Source organism: Alligator mississippiensis, chromosome 9 (assembly GCF_030867095.1).
Source record: "Alligator mississippiensis isolate rAllMis1 chromosome 9, rAllMis1, whole genome shotgun sequence".
Classification (NCBI taxonomy): Eukaryota; Metazoa; Chordata; order Crocodylia; family Alligatoridae; genus Alligator; species Alligator mississippiensis.
Window position 1 is genome coordinate 59059951 of NC_081832.1, and position 22960 is coordinate 59082910.

A 22960-nucleotide genomic window follows, 5' to 3' on the forward strand; every position below is an offset into this window, starting at 1 on the left:
GACAGCAGGGGAACATCTTATTTCACTTCCAGCCTTGGGACTCATCTCCTGTCATCCAATTGCCCAAGTCATTTTTGAACCGATAATTGAGCTTCAGTGCTAGAATAAGATTTTTCTCCCTTGCTAATGTTATGAGGATCAAGTGTAAATGTTATTTTCTGGCTCCAGCTAAGCTAATCTATCAACCTACGCATTCTGCTTGCCCAGGCAGACTCTGCATTAGACAAACTGAACTGTTTAGAAACGAACCAAGCAAGTTGAAAACAGTTCAGACTATCTTGCAAGGGTGAGAGAGAGAGAGAGAAAGAGGAAAAAGAGAAAAAAAAACTTTCCAAGCATCAAGAGCTTTTCAGCCATATGTGTGTAAAAAATTTCTTTCCAAATCACGTGACATGAGGAAGAGGCTCAAATCCATTACGCAATAATGAAAATATGCCGTTGGCAAAGTTAAGCCAAAACCTGAAGTGCTGCAGGAAGCTGGGAATACAAGGAAAAAAGAATCAAACTTAAAAAAAGTTGGAGAACTTTAAATTTCAGGCTATCTCAGAAGGAAGCTGTTTGCAACAATAACTGGGATTCTGGCTACACTGTGTGACAGTGATTTGCAGTGGAACATCTGCTTAAGATTCAGTAGGTTTTCCAGTGCATGTCAAGATCTAACTGAAGAGATTAGTCCTGGTGAGTAGAATTTCCTTTTTTTTCTCCCCTCCCTTAGCCTTAACTTTGAAAAACGTACCAAATAAGGTCTAAATTTTTGTGCACTTAGTTTTCTGGGACATGCAAAGGAATCCTTAATAGCAACAGACTCAAAAGAAATAATCCAGTGGGGAAGAGCTCATCATAGACGTTTGTTTGGAGCAGTCAACTGCTTCAGTTTCAACTGCAACCTTTTCCTCCGTTTTGCCATTGGTGACTTGTATAACATTTTGTACACAAACCTAGTCAAAGATTGCCACAGGTACCAGCTGTTGGCTTAACGGCACAGACAGTGATGCAATTCCAACTACAAAAAAAACTTCTCCTTTTTCAGTGTGTAAGGTTGACAGCATTTTGCCTAACAGGCAATGGGCCAAATTCATTCCTGGTGTAACTCTAGTGATCTTCATGGCTGTACAGTACTAAAAATTAAATGCATCCATTTTAAAACTGCATTATTACTAAACAATGCACTTTGTTTAAAACCAAATAATTTATTAGCTTTTTGCAGATAAACCTTGTCTTGCCATTTCTATTAGTGTGATACTATAATACAATTAGCAGGGGAAAAGATTATGATCAAAGAAAAATCAGTCGCTTTAAGAACACTGGAACTGTAATTATTCTGTAGGGCTCCAAAGGTGGGAGGCTGTAGTTTTATTTAATCAATGTGTACAGGAAACATCAGGGTGAAATGAAAAATCAAATCTTTTCACTCAGAAAACTGCTACAGGAAGCATCTGAAGGCATGAAGAAGGAAAATATCATCAGTTTAGGGAGTGCAAGAATTGATCCAGGCAGTCAATATTCAGGCAATAGAGAATATTCTTTCTTCCTCCTCCCCCGCTCATACACACAAAACCAGATTGTTTTTGTGGACTTCCTTGCTCGACAATTACTACTGAGTCAGGTCATTCATCACTGCCCGACCACCCTTATAGATGGATAAATACTGCTTCCAATTGTATGATTTTACATTTGCAAAGCAGTTGAGATGTAATAAGGAATGTATACTACACAATAACAGAAAGGAACAGCTGTTCTTCTGTGCCTGGTGCTAAGTGCCATGCCCAAAACCTTTCCTTGCCCAGATCCTGTTTTAATTTCTTTTAATTTATTTTAAATTATATATGGTATCTGATTTCCTAACTGTAAAATTGCTCAGAAAACTCAGTATGAACAAGATTCTGGGCTGTTATAATGGGAATCTTCTCTAGTAAGGGAATTTGTAGAAGCAAACTAAGACAAATAGATTTTCAGAGTAAATAAAGCAGAATACCTCTGGTGGCTGGGTTGGATACAGGGGTGGGGGCGGGTTATACATGCAAACCATGCTAGAAGAGCATGGGTTTGTTCCCTTGTTAGCAGGTAGTCCACATGAGGTAGTTTGCAAGTCATCCATTACATTTACTAGAGGAACCTGTCTTTCAGCTCAGATAACTCCCAGCCCAACTAATGGTAATTTATGATTTTAACCCTGAAAATTCAGGGTTCAAATTCTATGGAATGTCCTACGAACAGAAATGTATTGACTCCCTGGGAACAGAGACACCACTGGAGAAAAAGAAGCTCCTCTTCCAGTTCCTCTGGAAAGAAACAGCTCCGTCTGAGTTTGAAGCTCCTCTTCCAGCTCAGCTTCTCCCTCTCCACCCCCTACTCCAATGTCTTGAGGACTCATGGGTTCACAAGGAATCCTCATGAAAGGAAGAGGGTCACCAAAACTGAACTAGTAGGTGGGAGCCACATTTTATTTCAGTGTTTCATCGTGTATAATCAACAGAAATACTAGAACCAGCCCAGAAAACAGGGGCATTCCCACTTTTAGGGCCACATCGTCTCCGCGACTTGGAGAGAGGGTTTGTTACATATTTTTATAGCAGAGGCTATGACAAAGTGGGCACGTCTACACAAGACACTAACTGTGCAATAGCATAGCATTGCGCAGTAGCGTGTTGGACAAAACCTGTACTAATATGCTACTGCACAGTAGTATTAGGCTACTGTGCAGTAAGCATCACTAAAAAGCCATGTGGCAGTGCTACTGTGCAGTAGCACAAGTTATTGCATATTGATTTAGTACTTGGTTAACCAACCAAGTACAAAACTTAATATGCAGTAACTATGGCACATTAATGACCATATAGACACATTGATTAAGAAAAAAAATGAAACAATCCTTTAGGACTCGATCTCTGCATAGAACATGATTACAAATATGCAGTCCTCTGCATATCTGCTGTATAACGATGCTCCAGAACCTAACTGTTACAGGCTGTGTGAAAGAACATCGTACAAAGGATTCTCCCTGAGGGTATGGGTTTTTCATTATTCCGGAAATTCTCCTGCATCATCCCTGAGAGGTCTGGGAACTGTAATGCCATCAAGGGGAAAACAACCTCCTGTCCAGATCTGCCTCTTCCTAGAAATGCACAGAGGACCTGTACTTCCACTGTAGCCCTTACTGCCTAGTGGACCATCCCTTTCTTTGCTTCTTAGCCCAGGATTGAGCCAAGTGCTACCAAGTCTATGGAGGGGAAGTCCTGACTCCACTCCTCCCCACCACACCCCTCCCCTCCCCTCCCCTCCCCTCCAAACCCCAGCCCACCCTGCCCTGCACGTGGATCCAACCCTATGCAGAGAGGGCTTCTGGGTTCAAAAAGGTAGGGGGGATTTTGCCACAGATCCTTCAATGCAAATACACAAACTGGACTTGGATACAAATCATCTGTAACCATTACTGGATAAGTAGGCCAAAAAGCATCCTTGCTCATTAATCCTATAAAGCTTGCAAAATAAATTGGTGGATGGATGGTTTATTATTGGAAGTGTTAAAAGAAAAAACATTTTCTGCCCTAATAAAATCTTGCAAACTACTTCTACACTGAAGCTGAGAGAGAAGCAGGACCTCTGTACAGAGCTATAAAGCCGAGTTTTAACATCAGCTCTAACACCAACCCATCCTGTAGCTTTGGGCAGTCATGGCAACAATGTAGAGGTGTCTCCACTAGGGTTGCCAACTTTGCATGCCAATCTGGGCGTGCAAGGCTGGTGCCAGGCCTGATCCCAGCATGCAGTGGCCAGCTGAGGCTGCAGGGGCCCAATCTGGGCATGTGTATTTGGGTGGTGGCAGCATGAGGCCCAACCCTGGTGTGCAGGGCCTGAGCCAGCCCATGGACTGACCCCATGCCACTCATCTGGCCTGCAGGGACGAAAGACTGAGTACCACTGCTGTAAGATTTTGAGAGCAGGACTTGGTGGGGTGTGTCCCTAAAAGTATTAAATAGTTATACAGAAACTGAGAACAGCCATGTTCGTAATTGGGGCAGATCTGAGGGAAGAGAGGGATGCACTGGTGCACTTGTACCCCACCTTGATTCCTGTTCCACCTCAAGTTTAAAACCAACAGTCTGATAGAGGCAGCAGCATTTCTATTAAGACAGCAGAGAGTGTGTCAATTGACACTATGGCTCATTAAAATCTATATGATTCCTTCAAAACTCTTCATTCCACAAATGTTAGGGACCCTCTCTTCTTTTTAATGGTCTTGACATTAAAGACTATTTAATGGTCTTGACCTTCTCTCCTTTTATATGGTCTTAGGTTTCCTTGTACCTGCAGATCCCCCACCAGGTCATCCCCTGTAGCCAGCACCACGTCCAGCAAAGCATTCCCCCTAGTGGGATCGTATACCTTCTGCATTAGGTGGAGGTCCTATTTGTAGGTTAAGAACCTACATAAGCAGTAGGTTCTGGCTGACTGATCCTCCCAGCTGATGTCAGGGTAGTTTAGGTCACCCACAACAACCATATCTCTTGACCGTATGGCCTCTGACAGCTGCCCATTGAATTCCAGGTCTAGCTTACCCTCCTGGTGTGGCAGTCTATAGTAGAAACTATAGTAGTAGCCAAGGTGGGGGTTTAAACCTTTCCTCAGGCTTACTTAGTCCTGCCGGGACCTCACCATGCTCCCCCTCAGCTCAGCTTCCCTGTGGAAGGGAAAGGAGGGCTGCTCTAATGCCCCAGGGCTTCTGGTCTGAGCTGCTGCATACATGTGCCTGCATTTCTGGAATGAAAAGGGAATGTCTACCCAGCTGCAAAATGGTTCAGTCTCTGCAGGTTAGACTGACCTGCAAAGATTTAATCAGTCCAGGCTCGGGGTTTTGAATCTCTGTCCTTAGCCCAGATGAAGGATTGATCACCAGTTTAAAACACACACACACATGCACACGCCTCCAAAAAGCAAATTAGAAACAGATTACATATATCCCTCTCTTTCTCTCTCTAAACTATAAGCAATGGTCCCAGGGGTGAAGGTCAGGAAGAAAGTTTAGCGTACAGCAAGTATTCTGTCAAGATTCTGTGGTTCAATGAAATGTCAGGTTTTGTTGAACTGTTGTCCAACACAAATATCTATTTTGTAAAAATGCCCAGCACAGGGACAGTGTTTTATGGATATTAACTAATTATTGTAAGCTCATCAGGGCACTGGACTGTATTTGTTTGTAACAAACATAAATACTAAATTTTCTCACATAGAACTTGCACTCTTCCCCCCAAAACCAGCTGGAGAAAATTGGAGTGAGCATTATATGCAAGTAAAAGAGTTTGGAAATTTGAGGGTGGGGCAGAACAATGGCAGTACTAATTGTGCAGCTCTGGCAACCACAGCAATTAATACTGTCACCACTCCTTCCTTCCCTGCTGCTCACCACAAATTTCCAGATACCTGGGGTAACCCCTTCTTCCCAACCTTGTGCCAGATCAGGGTGGTGTGCAAGGTTGGTCTGTGGCCACAGTGCAGGGTTGGGCCCTACCCACAGCCCTGGATCCAGCACACGGCTTCAGAGCCAGTGAATAGGGTTGGACCTGGAATGTAGCTGGAGCTAGCATGTCAGATTGGGCCCCAGTGTGCAGTCCCCAGCTCTCACACACACCCTCCAGCCCCCATCCCAATGCATGGCTGCCAGGCCCCTGTCCTCAATCCCAAACTCTGGTGCATAGCTCCCAGCCCCCAGCTTTGAAAATCCCAGACATTTGCTACTTACCATACTTCATGGTAAGATTCTTTTTCATCTTGGGACCTTGCAAACATAGGGGGTGTGTTATATTCGAGGGTGGGGTATATGTGAAAAATATAGTAATATATCTATGGTGGAGTACTCAAGCTTTAAATAAATGTATCTTTCATGGAAAAATGAGGAAGGCTTTCCTTATGCTCCAGGGTAAAAGGGAAGTATCTAAGCTAGATTTATATAAACTAGCTCAAGTGCTGAGAGTAGTCTAACTCATAGCTGCATGGCACTCAGATGCATGCAATTCATACTGAGATCCACACTGCCAGTATTTGAGCTAGTTCATCTGAAGCCAGTGGAGATTAGGATTGCCAACTCTGACTGAAGCTATTCCAGGAGATTTTTTTTTCTCCCAACATGCATAATGTCATTAATAAGGGTGCACTAATAGAGATTTTTGGAGCTGATACCGATGGACAATTTTTAATGAGTCATATTGGCCAATACTGATCCAATTGCCAATATGCAACTGGGCAGCTTGGAGAGTAGCATCCAGCTCGTAAATCTGTTGTGGAGGTACAGATTGAGGCCCCCGTAGTGAAGGAGGGAGCGGGGCTGGGGCAGGGGCAGGCACTGCACAGCCAGGGCGGGTGTATGGGACAGAACTGCGAGCAGCTCATCCAGGGGACATGGAGCGGGGAGGTGGCTCCCACCGCTACGCACACCCTGGGACGGCATGGGGGGGTGTGCCACAGGATCTGTGCACATGGCAAGGGTGGGCTGCCACTGTGGGCTGGGGCTGGGAGTGGTGCCGGGCTCTTCCTGGCAGGGTGCTGGCTTGGGCTGCGCTCAGGGTGGGCGGCGCCACTTGTAGGGGGGCTACTGGCTACTGGCTACTTTGCCATAGCCCTCCTCCCAGTGTTGCTGCTGCCCACCCCAAGCGCAGCCCTGGCCCAGCCCCCTGCCAGGAATTACTCAGCACAGCCTTGACTCCAGTCCACAGCAGCAGTCTGCCCTTGCCCCACATGCAGATCCAGGGGCATGCCCCCCCCCCATGACCTCCTGGGGTGTGTGCAACAGTGGGAACCACCACCCCCTCCCCACGCCCCATGGACGAGCCGCTCATGACTCCATCCTCCACCCCACCCTGGCTGTGCAGTGCCTGCCCCTGCCCCAGTCCCACTCCCTCCCTCACCACCGGGGCCTCGATCTGTCCACCCCCCCATGCCCCTTCTCTCACAACAGACTTACCAGCTGGACCCAGTTGCTTTCCATGCTGCCGGGCTGTGTTCCTGGCCGCCTGCACTGCAGCTGCACGCATGCATGGGGTATTTATTGATGACATTATCAGCCATATCAGCCAAAAAAAGCCAATTGCCAATACTGTCAATTTTCCTTATAGCAGTGCTGATCCAATATGGGACTGATGTATCAGTGCACCTCTTGTCATTAATTGTATTGTTCAACCCATTCACAATATCAATCTCCCAGATTGCTGTCAATAGTCACCAGGAAATTGATGCTGATTCCGGTAGACTCCTGGCCAATCCGGGACCCCTGCACTACCCCCACCTGGTCCCGCCTGTCAAGATCAGGTATCATGCCACCCTGAATGCCCAATCTAGTGTGCAAGGCCACACTATCCAGCCTAAGTGTCCCCCACAGTTCTGGAAATTAAGTCGTGAAAGTTGCACCAGTACTCCCTCACTACCAAATTTTTGGACCCATAGGGAGCCTTGTGGACCAGATGACACAATGCCAGAAGCCAGATCTGGCCTCTGGTCCAGGGGTGAGCATGCTATATTATAATAATTTCCACAGGCTAAAGTGAATATTTATCAATTTTAAAATGTGCATCCTCAGAGTACACTTTTGCTTTATTCTTGACAGAATAAGGGTTTCTGTTTTCTCTAGTTACCTTCTCTTTCACCACTCAGTACTCTATGTATCTCTGTAAGTTCCCTCTTGTTCATCCCTTCTCCAAAGAAGTCTCATTCTTTTCAGCTTATCCTCATAAGGAAACGTCTCCTTGCCACTAATTATTTATGGTGTCTGCTTTTGCCCTTTATTTTTGTTATTTCCTGTTTGAGATACTTGATCATAACTGCACCCAGAATTGCTAGCTAAGGCCACAGCAGATACATTACCTATATAATATCTTCTATCATATTGTCCATCCTGTTCCTTAAGCATTTTGAGATTTTTCTCTCTGTTTTAACTGTTGCTTATGAGGAAACGTCTTTACTCAGCTGTCCATGGTGATACCTGTTCTGTAGTTTTAGTCGTTAATCTGATGCCTTTCACCAGCAATAAATTAACTTAAATATGCATAAAGCATAGGAGAACATAGGAATAAGATGATCAAAATGGCTTAGAAGGCAAGATTAGCACTGGTTTTTGTCTCTCACTCCTCTGCATGTTCTTAATTATACATACTGCAGAACTAAGAGTCTCTCAATTCAACAGATTTCTTCAGTGGGCTTGAATTCAACAATTCTCCAGTGGGTTTGAAATTGGAAGTTACTTGGTACTTGCCTCTCCCAGCATGTAATATTTGTTCCCTCCCCTTCAGGATCTGAGACTGTGAAGGGGGAGGCATGTTAAGATAAATGCTTTTCACAATACTTTCAGCCCAGATAATGGTTAATAATCATCTCATTTTTTAGTGCATGGGCTTAATAGAGAATACTCTGAAATTCAGGCAAAGCCTCGTTAAGTCTTTCTAGGCAGACAAGGTTCCTTGGGTGAATTTGATATCTTTTATTAGACCAATCCAAATGGTTGGAGAATAGTTATTAAGCAAGCTTTCGAGTTCAAAAACCCTTCGTCAGGCTAAGGAAGCTGCAGTAGTTGGTGTGTGCTCTTCCTGGATGGAATGAAAAGTAAAGAAGCCAGGGGCTGGGCTGGGCTGGGCTGGGCTGGGCTGGGGAGTCAGGTGCCAGGCAGATTGTAATGTATTAAAAATCCAATGTCTGTTTAGTCCCTGATCTCTAGTATCCAGCAGGTTGATGAAATGGAGCTCATAGGCTCGTCTCTGGGAAGTGTTGTGTAAGTTTCCCTTGAGGATCAGGAGGATTAAGTCTTTCTATTCATTTCAGTATGTATCTAGCCCCAGGACGCTGCTTGTTACTGTTGTCTAGAACTGCATTGTAACAAATAAGTTCGCACCACTGCATTTAATTTCCTAGTTTGCATCTGTGCTCAGTTAACTACTCTTGATTTTCATGGCAGCTCTGTACTCAGGCAGTGCTGGAGAACTGTATGACGGCTTGTTAGATTGCTTCTATTAGTCTACTGTCACTTTTATTAGTGTAGAAGTAGCAGCGGTTCCCAATCTGTGGTATGGGTACCACCAGTTGTGCCCAGACAACCTGTCAGTGGTATGCATTAACAGATTTATTTTAATTACTTTGTAAGACAAAAAATTGCTGGTGGTACTTAAGGTTGTATTGTTTTAAATTGGTGGTGCACAATCTGTCAGGGTTTGGGAACTGCTGAAGCAGAGCATTTGATGTTAAAAAAATCAAAGTGGGTGGATGATTCTTTCATTTAATATAGAAGAAGCTCCATAATTAGGGAAGATGTTGCATTCTCATGTATGTCTCTGTCCACTGATTAAGCATATTAAATGTCTTAACCTGCCAGACAAGGAATATTAAAATGATATGGCAGGATCCTGGTTTTCTCTGTTAAAAAAAATTCCAAAGTTATCTGATAAAAAATCCAAAATTCTCAGATTGAAATCCCAAAATCTATGTTTTTTCACAATTAAAATGAAACACCATTATATATATATCAGCAACGTGTGTGTGTGTGTGTATACACACACACGCGCGTGCACATGCGCACACGTTATATATAGGCAGACAAGGTTCCTTGGGTGAATTTGATATCTTTTATTAGACCAACCCAAATGGTTGGAGAATAGTTATTAAGCAAGCTTTCGGGTTCAAAAACCCTTTGTCAGGCTAAGGAAGTTTCAGCAGTTGGTGAGTGCTCTTCCTGGATGGAAGCCTGACGAAGGGTTTTTGAACCTGAAAGCTTGCTTAATAACTATTCTCCAACCATTTGGGTTGGTCTAATAAAAGATATCAAAATCACCCAAGGAACCTTGTCTGCCTATGTCCTTAGACCAACACGGCTACAACTCAAACCCCTGCACGTTATATATATATATTTATATATATGTAAGTTGAACACAGTGTTTTGTTGATATATTTATGTAACCCTTCAGCTGAGCACCTGTCAGCAGCAACAAGGGCCAAGTTCAGTTTTGGGGTACTAAATAGATTTCACCTGGGCTCGAGCCCCCACCCAGACTACCTGGGAAACACTAAATAAAACCACTAGGGTGTCCACTAAAACCAACAACCCTTCCCTCACAAGCAGTGAAAGCATAAAATCCAAATTTATTACAAAGAATAAAGAAAAAACAAAAGTAAACACTAACTATAATTTTAATACACTATTATTAACTACAAAACAAGGTCTATAGGTAGCACCCTCTTGGGGAGGCTTCCCTCATACCCAGGCAGTCTGGGACATGGGGCTCCGCAAAGGATAGTTCTGGGGGGGCGGCACACCTTTACTTGCCCTTCAGCAATGGGCTGGAGAGGGGGGCCCACACCGAGGCATCCTACAAGCTGCTCCTTGAGTTTGCTGCACCACAGGGAACTACTCAAGAGCGTAGGTTCTTCTGCACTGCAAGGGGCCCCTTGTTGCTTCCTGCTAAGCTGTAGCACCAATCTCCACTTCCACGTGATGGTTTTGAGGGGTTAACTGCTGCTTTTGTCAGCATATCACACCCCAAAGTTTCTAGTCCTAATCCCAGCTCTGCCAGGGCGGGAAATTTCAAGAGAGCTCAAAGACAAGCCAGCCAAACAGCAAAAGAGCCTGAGCAGCAACCAGTGCCAACCGCACTGCTTGGTCAGGACAAAGAGCTGCAAAAGCAACAACATGTGCCAGGCCCAAACTGTGCCAGGCCCAAACATGCAGCAAACATACAGCAGGGCTCAGCAACGCAGCTAGGCTGAGACACAACCGCTGTAAAACAAAAGAAGGGGGACTCAGGCCTGTCCTGCACCAGGGCCTGAACATACAACAAAAGAGTGCCAGGCCTATTTAGCTGCAGCCTGGACATTTAGTCTCAACTACTCTGTTATGTTGAGACCTAACAGCTATGAAACAACAAAAAAGGGCTAAGGGCCTATCTTGGCTTGGGTTTGAACTATGTCTAGCACCCAACCACACCACTTGGTTGGGGCATAAACTACAAAAGGGACAAAAGGAGACCCTGGACTATCTCGCTGGGCCTGGACCGGTCAGCAGAAGCAGCCAGACCTATACTGCACTGAGGCCTGGATAAATAACAAGAAGTGCCAGGTCTCACCCTGGCTCAAACCATGCCAGGCTTCAGCCTGGCCCAAATCTGCCAGCCAAACATGTGGCTGGGGTTCAGACACACAACTAGGCTGACATGCAGCAGCTGTGAAACAGGAAAAAAGGCCCAGGCCTATGGCTGCAGCCTGGACATCCAATCTCAGCTGTACCACAGTGCTGAAACACTACAATTCCCAATACAGGGAGCTAGTACCTGCCAGGACCCCGTTCTTGGTCAGCCTACACTAGGGCTAATACACTCCTGGTATCACCCCACTCAAGGCCAAAACTGCCAGCAAGACACGCAGCTGGGATTCAGCTGAACCCAAAACAAGTTGCAACAGCAATTAAAACATGCCAGGCTCTCAGCCCTGGCCCAGAGCATGCCAGCAAAACTGCCAGGCTCCAACCTTGGCTAGTTTGCTGCAGGGATTGATACCCCCCTGGCATCAATCCCACTCAAGACCCAGAAAAAAACAAAAGGGGAAAGAGGGAGAGAACAGGGGTCTCAAGCCCTGAAACAGACTTTCTCTCCTTGTACCTGAGGCTTTCCCTTCACATAGCTTCCGTTTACTTCTCCACTGAAGTGGGGGAGACCCTCCCCCCATGGGGAGCAGGTTTTCTGACTCCCAGTTCAGCTCTCCACGTCTCAGCAGCCCTAGGAGAAAGAGACCCCAGCTCGGGTGGCTTGAACCTTAAATAACTTTTGACATCATCACAGGGTCCCAATCAAGAAACACCATCATTTGAACACTGATAATGCAGACCAATCAATTCAAAGATGGTCAGTGTTCCTGGATCTGGTCACAGTCACTAAATTGGCTTTATAGGTTCTTTTAAGGTGGGGGGCAGGCAAGCAACCTGCAGCTCTTCAGAAGTTAATATACATCCCTTTTTACGTTTGCACAAACACACGTTGACCAGCTTCCAGATGGTCACTGTGTGCTTGTGCAAAGATTCAAGGAGACTCATATTAACTTCTGAAGATCCGCACGTGGCTCCAGAGCCTCAGGTTGGCCGCCCGTGTTTTAAGGAGTCTTAAGACAATGGTCTGGATACAATGAAGGGGGAGGGAAGTGGTCCCTCCCACAATATACAACAACCAGAAGCACACACTTTACCACACACAACCCCCAGTGTGTGTGGGTGTTACATTTACAATTTTAAAGCAGTTTGAAAGCCTACCAGTAGCTCAATCATTATAATAAAATACAGTCTCAATTCCTATATATTTTGGTGTTTGATTTTGGGTTTTTTATCATAGAAAATCAGAGATCCCCCTGGCCCCTTTGCTCACTAGGATGTGGGTCCAGCTGCAGCTGTTCCTACCTCCTTCCTCCTGCTTTGTGGCTTTGAGCAGCCCTGGTAAGCCAATGCCCTGCTTATACCCATGCCATTGCCCCTCACTCCCAATCTCCCATAGTACCCCATCCCCCCCACCAGCTCTGCTGGTGCCCCTCACTCCAGATCTATTGATGCAGGTAAGAGTCTAATGTATTCATATCCTAGACAATGCATTTACTATGTCTGGGATGGACTCGTCAAAGGTGGACAGGGCCAAGTCATCTGTGTAGGTATACCTGTGCTGAGTGGAAGGTCAGATATATAGATGTTCATAAGGGTGGGTGCTAGCACTGATACTTGTGGTACCCCATTACACAGACACTTGTATCTGTTTCTATCTCCTCCACTGGTGGAGAGGATGAAGCATCTGTGTGAGGACCAATGTGTAAGTGTGGTGATTGCTGACCACCTCCTCACATATACAGCTTACCCACACACCCAGGATGAGGACCTGGCAAGCATCAATGATAAAGTAGTTGTGTGGCTCCACAATATTAATGATGTGTAGAAGGGGAAATGAAGTATGCGAGAGAAGAAGAAACAAAATACCCAAATACTGGAGATGTACTCACATGATTGCATGACCCAAACCAAGCAAAAATGTCAACAACCCTGATAGCTGCAGACCAATATCTTTGCTATCAGTTGCCTACAAAACCACTGGAAAAACTGGTCCTAAATAGGATAACTGACATCATTGTTCCACTGTTCCCACCAGAACAGGCAGGGTTCCACAAAAGTAGATGAACCACTGACCAGGTAGTAAGGCTTGCTCAAGACATTGAAGATGCTTTTCAAAGAAGGGGAAAAGCAAGTACTGTGTTGATGGATCTAATAGCTGCTTGTGATACCGTCTAGCTGAAAGGACTAGAGTACATACTACTCAAGATGATCCCAGATAGGAGAATGGTGGCCTTTATCACTAATATTATTATCAGTGGTAAAGGCCATCATTCTCCTATCTGGGAGTACATACTGCTCAAGATGATCCAAGATAGGAGAATGGTGGCTTCTGGTTTTCTTTTTAAAAATAAGCTGGGAAAGTATTTTGACTTTACTAGTATTCTCTTTCAGCTTGTGGTTTGCCATATAAACAGAAAGCATTTATTCTATTTTTAGAGGAAAAAAAAGCCCGCCTCTTGGCTCCAGACACTCTGTAGTGCTCTCTAGTTCTGCTAAGAACACTTGTGATCGTTCTGCAACGTCCTGCTCTATGACCGCACGATGGGCAGTCAAAAACAACCAACTTCAGCATAGACAGATGTTCATATCTAGAGGACTGGTTCAGGAGCCTCTTCAGTGTTTAATTATTCAGAAACTGAGATGGAAGTTGGGGTGGGGAGGGGAAGTAATTAACTATTTACTTTATAACATATGAAGCATAATGTTCATTTTTTAGAATGTTACTGGTGTTAGCTCATCTTGAATCTCTTAAGTGAAAAGGCGGTGCCTTGCCAGCCAGCAGCATTCCCCAAGCCTAATGATAAGCACTAAGATATGGGTAGCAGCTTGTGTTATTTCAGGGCCAAGAGTGAAGCTGAGGATATGGAACTTAATTTCATACCTCACATCCAGTGCATGAACAGAGACGAAGAGCAGTCTGATGATTAGGCTGGGATTTGAAAGACCTGACTTCAAGTTTGCTCCACCACTGGCTTCCTGTGTGACCTTGGAAAACCTATATACGGACTCAGATCCTCAACAGTTTGGGTATCACTGACCCCCTTAAAACTGTGACTTAGCTGCCACCAAATTGTAGATGTTTATAGGGTTAGGTAGGAATTTAGATGTCAACACTGTAAGTAGCACTTCACTCCATGAGTAGCATTATTATGTAAGTAGTAAGGGAATCAGAATCCAGAACCCTTCCTAACCAAAATATTTTAAGAAATCATAGTAAAAATTATTTATTATACTTCATATCAGTTGTTTTTATGACGCAGTAATTTCTGGTACCAGGGCCATTCAATAAAACACCATATTAGCTAGTGGGATTCCAAGGACTAACAAAAGAGTTAACTTGACCTCAGTACAGAAGTCAGGGAAAACAAAATATAGAAAAACAGGGTTTGGATTTTAATCAGATATACAAGCTTCCAGAGAGATTTGAACTAGAACTCTTAAAACAACATGGGGACATGACAATAAGTGAGACAACTTGGTGTAAGCTTAGGAAGGCAGGGATGAAACTATAAGGGAGGTAAGGCTAGATGGGAGGATCCTGCGGGGGGTGGGAATGAAGAGGCAGAGAATAAAGTACTGAAGAATGTCACTGATCTCCTGCCAGCACTGACAGCTGCAAGATGACAGCTGCAGCTTACATGCAGAGTGAAAGACTTTATAGCCTAATAACATGCATCAGAGTGCTCTCTGCTTGCCATAGGCTGGTACTGATGGAAACCTAAGGAAGGAGAAGGCTGGACGAACATCTTTGCTTCGCCAGAGGAAGTGAGATCTCAGTCTACTTTTCAGTGAAAGGAGGTCGAATTTTTGACCACACTAACAAGGACTGCTGAGAGCACAAGAACCTATGTTCAGGAGTTACCTCTTTAGAGTCCTGATTGAGGAAGATATTTACAGGAGACCAGTGCTACAAATTTAGACTTTAGTAATCTACAGCGCCTCTTTGTCCTCATTCCACCACTACACTACATTTCAGTTTGTACTGGAGGTGAAAACAGTGGAATACAAAAGAGGGAGAGGGGAAGGGGGAAACAAGGGTCTGAAGAAACAGATAATGAATGGTACTTTCTGTGTTCTTTCCTGCCTACCCTCAGCTATCCTTCCTTCATGCCTGGGAGCCAGATATAAATCCCCAGTTAGGGATGATTTTGCAGCAGATAAGGAATAGCGCTGCAATACAGAAGTCATGAGAGAAGAGAGCGTTAAGCCTCAGACATTCTTATTATGGGAAGGAAAGGGTAGGAGGACTGTTAATATTGAGGATCCATTTCAATCTGGATCTGTTCCATCACCTGATTCACTTCACTCTTCTCTAACTAGCCTTGATTTCTGTAGCAGCACCTGCCACACTCACTGTCAGATGGCTGGGATCCTTCTGCATGCGTGCTGGTCTGCCATATGTCAATAAACCTCTGTGTTTCCTCATAACAGACTGCACCATGATCTCTGTGGTTCTTCTCATCTGGACCATGCCCTGTGTAGCTAATCACATTCTCAGTGGCTTTGTTAAAGGAGAATTTCAGGAAGGTTCCAAACAGCTCCTGTGCAGCATGCCAGGACCGCAGGGACCTCCAGGCATCCCTGGAGCACCAGGATCTACAGGAACAGTTGGGCGAATGGGATTCCCAGGAAAAGATGGAAAGGATGGAAAAGATGGGGAAAAAGGAGAGACAGGAGATGAAGGTAAGAGGAAGTTATTTCTTAGAGCAACATTAAATCTTTCCGTTATCCTCATGGAGGCCCCCATGTAAAGGTTCAGAGCTCAGAGGACCATCTGAACTTGGAAGTTCCAGTCTATCTTTCTAGCTCAGTCCCACACTCAGCAGCCCCCAACATGTGGCTCAGATCTGATTCAGATGCAGTACTCAGAGAATAGGTGGTCTAAGGGCCTCTGTCTAAAGCAGCTGAAACTTATCAAACTAATGGATGGGAGGTTTTTCTTTTTTTTTTTTTTAAATCTTATATGCAGGGAGTCTGATTCTGTAGGTTCTTCTCGAATTAAATGGAGGATCAGATCAAACAGTGATCTGGGTGTTTTGACTGATGATCTAACTGTATTCAACAGCTGGTAAATTTATTGATCTTGATAAAAGAATCACAGACGGCAGTTCTTACATGCCTGCCCATAAGGTCTGAGGTGAGGTTTTCTACTGTCATCATTCCCCGAAGTGTTTTACTGTTTTTGGCAGAACACCTAGTACAGACACAGCCCTGATGTCCATTCTGCCATCTCGAAGGGAAGTGACACAAAAAAGAATGTTAGCGTTTGACTTTCCCAAGCCAGCGAGCTCCTTCTCTGAGCTGCTGAATCTGCATGAGCTGCTTCACATTAGTTTTGGCACGCTGCTTTTTGAAATGCTGTAGTAACCCCCCAAAGCATTGAAAAAAACATGGGCCTGGTTCTTATATCAAAACCCCTTCATGCTATGTGGGTAGTATGAGGCGTCCTTGAATTATGAGCAAGTTGCATCAACTTTGAAGCCCTTTTACACTGCTTGAGTGATGTAAAAGGGCTTTAGGTTTTTTCTACATGAGAAAATTACCTTTTTTTTTAGACCAACTAGGCCTGCACCCACACTTTTACTGCTAGTAGATGAAACCTAACTGCAAACTATAGAAGCTTAGTCCAGAGAGACAGAGGTCATCCTCCTTTGGGACGGCCATCCTAGTAGTATGGGGCCATCCAAGTAGTATGGCCATTTTCAAAGGGAAAGTGTTTATACTACTAGAGTTTGGCTTTCTTTTACCACTTATTAGAAAAACATACATGGGCAATAACTGACAAACAGCAAAAGCTCCCTCTCTACCATTTTACCTCTAATTCATACATATGCACTAGCCCCTAATATGGTTTGGCTTAGATTTCTTCTTGATCAAATTAATCTAAACTGAAATGCATCCACACGCACCATTTCTCACCCCCTTATTTTTTCCAGCTTGACTATGCAGCTTTAAAAATTCACATTCTCGTACACCTGTCTCATTTAAGCAAATCTTTAGCGCAAATGAGTAGCAGACTGATTATTTCTGAAAAGAGTCACAGCTATCTTGCTGGAGTACACTAATATTATTTAAGTATAACACTGTTGCTAATAATACTGTTCAGCACTAAGTCACTGCATGTATCTCCCTGGTTAGGAAGTAGGGATGCCATACATCACAACAGGATTTCAGTGACTTATGTGAAAGCTGCTCCAGTGAGCTATGAAATAAGGATTTACCTCTATTTTATATGAAGTAGCAGCAACATCAAACGCTCCTGTCCATTGGGATGGAGTACTGATTGGCAGTTTCAGCAGAGATGCAACCACCAGATTGCTTTGAAGACTGAACTTTTCCCAGTCATGGAGCTGATCTCCTCCCATTGTGAATCAGGCATGTAAACTAGACAGTGTGAAGGAAAACTACATTATCATTATACATGGATAAAGAGGAAAGGCTCCCCTTCCAGCAGTAGGAACTTAAACTCCTTTTAAAATGGGAACAAGAAAGGCTTTATGGGCAGCACCACCTACCTAATATAGCTTCATGCTAGCTGCTGCCTCAGTTTCCCCTCTGTTTCAAGGCAATTTATCTTTTCACCTTCAGCACCCCATTTAAGCACTTGCTTGTACTCATGGAAGTAGCTGGCTTATTTACTTAGCCCAGGAAGGACTCACTACTGTATCCAAAATTTCTTTGTAGGGCACAGATTCATTCTTCAACATAAAACTTAAAATAACAAAAAGAGCCCCCTTATAATGTGGTACAATATCAAAAGGCTAAGCCTGGTTCAGGACCCTCTGTTGACATCCACACCCTACTGGCAGCTCTCTCATAAATTAACCTATTAGCTAAGTACATGCATTGAAATAATCTGGGAGACTTTTCCTAGGTTTGTTCTCCTGTTAAAGAAACATACCCAGAGCCCCATGTATATACATTTGAATACTGAGGCCCTGACGAGTGGAGAAAGTGCAATACCTATACTGTGCAGCTGGTTGGGCAGAGAGGGCACGGGGCTGTGCACATAGCTCAGCATGCTCTGCAGGCTCCCTTAGTCTGCCTAGCATATGACAGCAGTGAATAGGGCAGCCCAGATTGACTGACCCCAGATTGCCCATAGTCAGCCTGTGTTTCCCTGCAGCACAATGTGGGGATTGCAAAAGGGACATATTCTTGCTTCCTGTAGAGCAGCAGAGTCCAGTGAGTGACGCAGTCTTCCTGATGGGGGCGTGGAGAATGCAGGAGGACCATCGTCTCTTCTGATAGAAGCCACAGCATGTACAGACATTTGCTCTCCCAGAAGAAACTCTCCTAGGAGTGATTTATCTCTGGTTGTTCCCAGGTTATTCTTCTCCTGGAGCAGCCACTTTTACACTAGGAGAAAAAACCTGAATATCTGTACACTCATGGTTTCTTCTGGGAAAGCAGCAACTCTCCCAGGAGCAACTGAATATTTGTATGAGGCTGTGTCTATTAACTGAATATACAATATAGATGAATATCACTGGCGTTCAGGGCTCTTTGCCATTGAAGGGTCAGGGCACTTTTTACAGGAATCTTTTGTTATAAGGTACATTATAACATTTGTGTTAGAAAAACTAACATGATGGATCAGCCATGGCAGCCATCCAGCCCCAGGTAGAATGTCATCAGAGCTGTCTCTATATTGAAGTTATTGCTGTTTTCTTCCCATATAATAATTTATTGCTGTAATGATAACAATCTCCTCCTGTCTTTCACTGAAAACTCACAGGAGGCAATTTGTCTTCCAGGACCACAGGGCCGAACAGGGAACCCAGGCAAACCAGGAGCAAAGGGCAAAGCAGGAGGCATTGGCAAAGCAGGTCTGCGAGGTCCAAAGGGTCTGAAGGGAAATCCTGGGAAAAATGGAGCCCCAGGGAAGAAAGGACCCAAAGGGAACAAGGGTGATACTGGAATGCCAGGTCCTTGCAGCTGTGGTGCTAATAAAGCCAAATCTGCTTTTTCTGTCGCAGTCACAAAAAGCTACCCAAGAGAGAGGCTACCCATCAAATTTGACAGGATCATCATGAATGAAGGAGGGCATTATAATGCTTCCAGTGGGAAATTTATATGCAGCATTCCCGGTATTTACTACTTTACTTATGACATCACTTTGGCCAATAAACACTTGGCCATTGGGTTGGTTCACAATGGACAGTACCGAATAAAGACCTTTGATGCCAACACGGGTAATCATGATGTTGCCTCTGGTTCAACCATTCTCTCCCTGAAGCAGGAGGATGAGGTGTGGTTGCAGATCTTCTACTCAGAACAAAACGGACTCTTTTATGATCCATACTGGACAGACAGCTTATTTACCGGCTTTCTGATATACCCTGACCAGGATTATCTCAATGAAATATAGGAGAAGACTGTAAAAAGAAGTAGAAAATGAGTTTTGAGAGCTGATACCAGTGAAGAATGGCCTCTAGGTGTGCATGTGTTAGATCACTGTAGGACTTGGCATTCTCAGAGCTGTTAGGCTGTATTCGCTTTTTGGATGTCTGCTCTCCCTCATTATCAAACATTGCACCCCATAATAGAATTCATGGGAAGAACGTTACTTTAGCCTTCTTCTGGTTTTTAAGTCCTTTGGAATTGTCAGCTACATTTTCTACTGCCAAGCAAATATGCTGTAGCCCTCAATCACTGCAACTTTAACGCCATGGCAGAATCCTGTTTTGTTTTTGTTTTTTTATAAAACCAAATATATACATTGAGAGCCAAAAATTAATCTCCTGCAGCCTGCTCCCAAAAATCTGTTAAAGACTTTGTCTATTCCCCTTCCTAAAAGGAGTCTTTAGTAATGCAAAGTTCAGGTTAAATAACCACTACAACATCAGGAAATTCCCAGCCAAGATGCTGACAGACAGCTATAATTCTCAACTTCTTAAGAGCACTGTTACAGAGCAAAGCAATGTGACCAAACTAGGAACCAGTACAAAGCAAAGATATCCTCCTGTTTCCTTGGTAGTCAATGGTAAAACTTCCTGTTAAATGCAAACTGCTCTCAAGTCCCAGTTAATGGGTATTGATATACTCAGTACCTAGCAGAATGGGTCCAGGATGCATAAACTCGGGCCTTGGGGAGTGGCCAAACCTGAAGCCCTAAGTCTAGTTCCACCCAAACCCTAGTAAAGCTGGGATCTGAATCTATAGGCCATGGTTACCTTTGCCAAACACGCAGTGAGGCTCCAATCCAAATCTGCATCTGAACTTTGAAGTATGCTTGCATCCTTCAGATTGAACATAAGCCTTTATTCCCGGAACAACTTTTATTAATTTATCTCCCTGGCTTTTGTTGGTTGGATACGTATGGTACTGCTGAGGCTCTGTTCTAAGGCTTCAACAACTACTCACTTATCCAGGATGTAAATGGTGTCACCAAATACTACAAGATCACATTTATTTTCAGTTTACTGTGCTAAATATTAGTGATGTTCCAGAATCAAGCACCTTTCATTCTCCACTAGGTGAGGAAAAAGACAATAGTTACTTATAACAGATTATTTTTTTAGCATTGCTCCTTCACTTATAAGCATTTTGGCTGTTTATAACAGCACAAAGTTATGGCTCTCTTATGGTAACAGTACTGTAGTTGAGATGAAAGCTCCCCTGATATAAAACTGCTGCAATCTGACTGTTAGCTCCAGGAATTTGTAACCTCCATTTTATTATTATGAAATGCTTATTATAACACAGATCTCAGTTTGGCAGCCAGATAAGTGAAGCTTCTCTTTTCCAATAAATTATGGGCCATATTCTTCCCCTGATATGTGCACCTTTGGCTCTCACAGTCACAGTTCTGTGATCTTCTTTATTCTATTGCTCTAAATGAAAATTCATATGAAGTTTCAGCCCTTTTAAGCCTCATATTTATACCTTGAGGGGAAAGACCACAAGAGCAACAAGGGATTTTTTAAATTGTACTTTTACAAGTCCAAATATTTGCATGGTTTTTGTTAACTATAGTACTGTGCTGCATTTTGTTAAAATCATTGAGCTGCTGTTTTTAAAATAAGTAAATAAATAAATAAAGCTGAATTAAAACATTCCTGAAGTGGGCTGGTACTGTAATAATGAAAACTAGAAGATATCTCTAAACTTAATGAGGCCAAAACCAGACAGACTCACTGACCATGGACATTGTACTCTTGTAAAGCGAATAGAAAGACATGGGCTGTTTCTCTTACAGGCTTCTGCTGGGCACAGCTAGCTTAATTTGTGTGAAGAGGTGGGATCCCTGACTGACATAATGGTGCCAGCACAAATCTGTGCTAGAGATACAGCTACATCTTTTCCAATAAACCATGTGTGTTTTACCAGTAGCTTGCTTTGCTTTGCCTGTTGGGATGATTTATCTATAGCAAGACAAAATGGAGCTTTGCTGGTATAGCTACACTATCCATACTATGAACATTTTGCTGATGTGTACAATTGTTCTTCTACTACTAAAAGCTCCTAGTGTGAACATAGGTAGGGAAGGAGGGGAATACCAATTCTCCAGCATGCTCCCCTCCTTTCTTGGGATCACACAGAAACCCCTGTGTGAAGTGTAATGTGTGTGATTGTGGTAGGTTAGGAGGGAGGGAGCAGCCCATTGCTCCTGCATCCCTGTCAATTATTTAGATCTGCTTTCTGCCTCCCTAGGGATCTTTCCTGGTAGAAAGTCTGATCTGGTTCATGTTGGCACTCACTGTAAACCTCCAGACCGCTCCTTGGGGATGGCTGTTAATATTAATTCCCAAACTCTCTTTCAGCGCCTTTGCAATGTTCTCTGCTCTGTACTCAAGAGGGCACTCTTCTCTCGCACACAGAGATCTTCCCCTTCAGCACAAAGGAGAATCAGCTGGTTTCACACATCTCTAGAGTTAAAATTTCCATTAGCTTAGGATGGAAAAGCATATAGCTTTTAAGACCTCTGGCACGTATTGCTTGCATGTTATGAACCATGATCTCGGAAACCATGCCCTGCCATTCATTTAAACTAGTTAAGTAAATGCTAAGCCATGCAATAAAATTAAGATTTAGAAAAATCTTTTGCTATAGGGGCTAAAAGCTTTTGTTGTAAAAAAACCCAAAACAAAACAAAACAGGTTATTTAGTAAAGGTTGTCACACCATCTGTATTAATGCCCGCAGCTAGGGTTACCTTTAATCTAAATGGAAGGACAACACTGAATGTACTTTATGCAGACTGAAATGTTTTCACCAGTTGTTTTTTTTTCTTCTTTAAAGACACAGTGAGAAATAATGAGAAACTTAGTATATGGGTTGTTATACCGGCAGATTTTTAGAGCCAGGTCAGTGGACGACATCTTATGCGTGTCAAAAGAACAGACTGTTCCATTTTGACAAGTCTATTTGGGAAGTGTGGTGTTTTCTTTCCTGAATTGTATGAAGCACAGGCAGTGATTGGGTGGGAGACAAACACATTCAATGACCATTTCCGGATGAAACATACATGCTAATGAACTGTACCAGAACCACCCACTCTCAGAGTTTCAAAGAGTTAACCCAGAACGTTAGATGCATTTTTAAGGTTCTTTCCCATCCATCCCCACTGTGCTGTCCAAGAAAACACAGACAAGGGGCCGGACAGGTTTGCTTTATTCCAGGTATAAGTTGGAACTGATCCACATTGTATATGAGGACCCTCTGCACTCACCAGCTGCCTCTTGTGAGAGGCTCTTAAAGATGCCATGCTCCACACTTCCCAGGCACATTAGCCCTTACGTTAGAAATCCCTGTGCATCCTACCACAGTTACAACCATACAGGAGAGCTGGCAAGTGGCTTAAGTGGCCTTACTCAGGCCACTTCAACTTGCCATCTTACTTCTA

The 22960-nt window shown here is 43.8% G+C and overlaps 1 protein-coding gene across 3 annotated transcripts; it reads left to right on the plus strand.

Annotated features, from left to right (window-relative positions):
- Positions 1–204: 204 nt before the first annotated feature.
- On the plus strand, positions 205–21173 carry C1QTNF2 (C1q and TNF related 2). 3 transcript variants are annotated; one of them, XM_006277781.4, is made up of 3 exons: positions 205–678; positions 15545–15796; positions 18871–21173. In XM_006277781.4, exons 2-3 carry the CDS (start codon positions 15553–15555, stop codon positions 19482–19484), a joined length of 858 nt encoding a protein of 285 aa, XP_006277843.1. In that variant the 5' UTR covers positions 205–678; positions 15545–15552; the 3' UTR covers positions 19485–21173. The 3 variants fall into 3 exon arrangements, with proteins under 3 accessions (XP_006277843.1, XP_019334205.1, XP_019334204.1); XM_019478660.2 differs by lacking the exon at positions 205–678 and adding an exon at positions 14715–14878; XM_019478659.2 differs by lacking the exon at positions 205–678 and adding an exon at positions 14891–15101.
- Positions 21174–22960: the final 1787 nt, after the last annotated feature.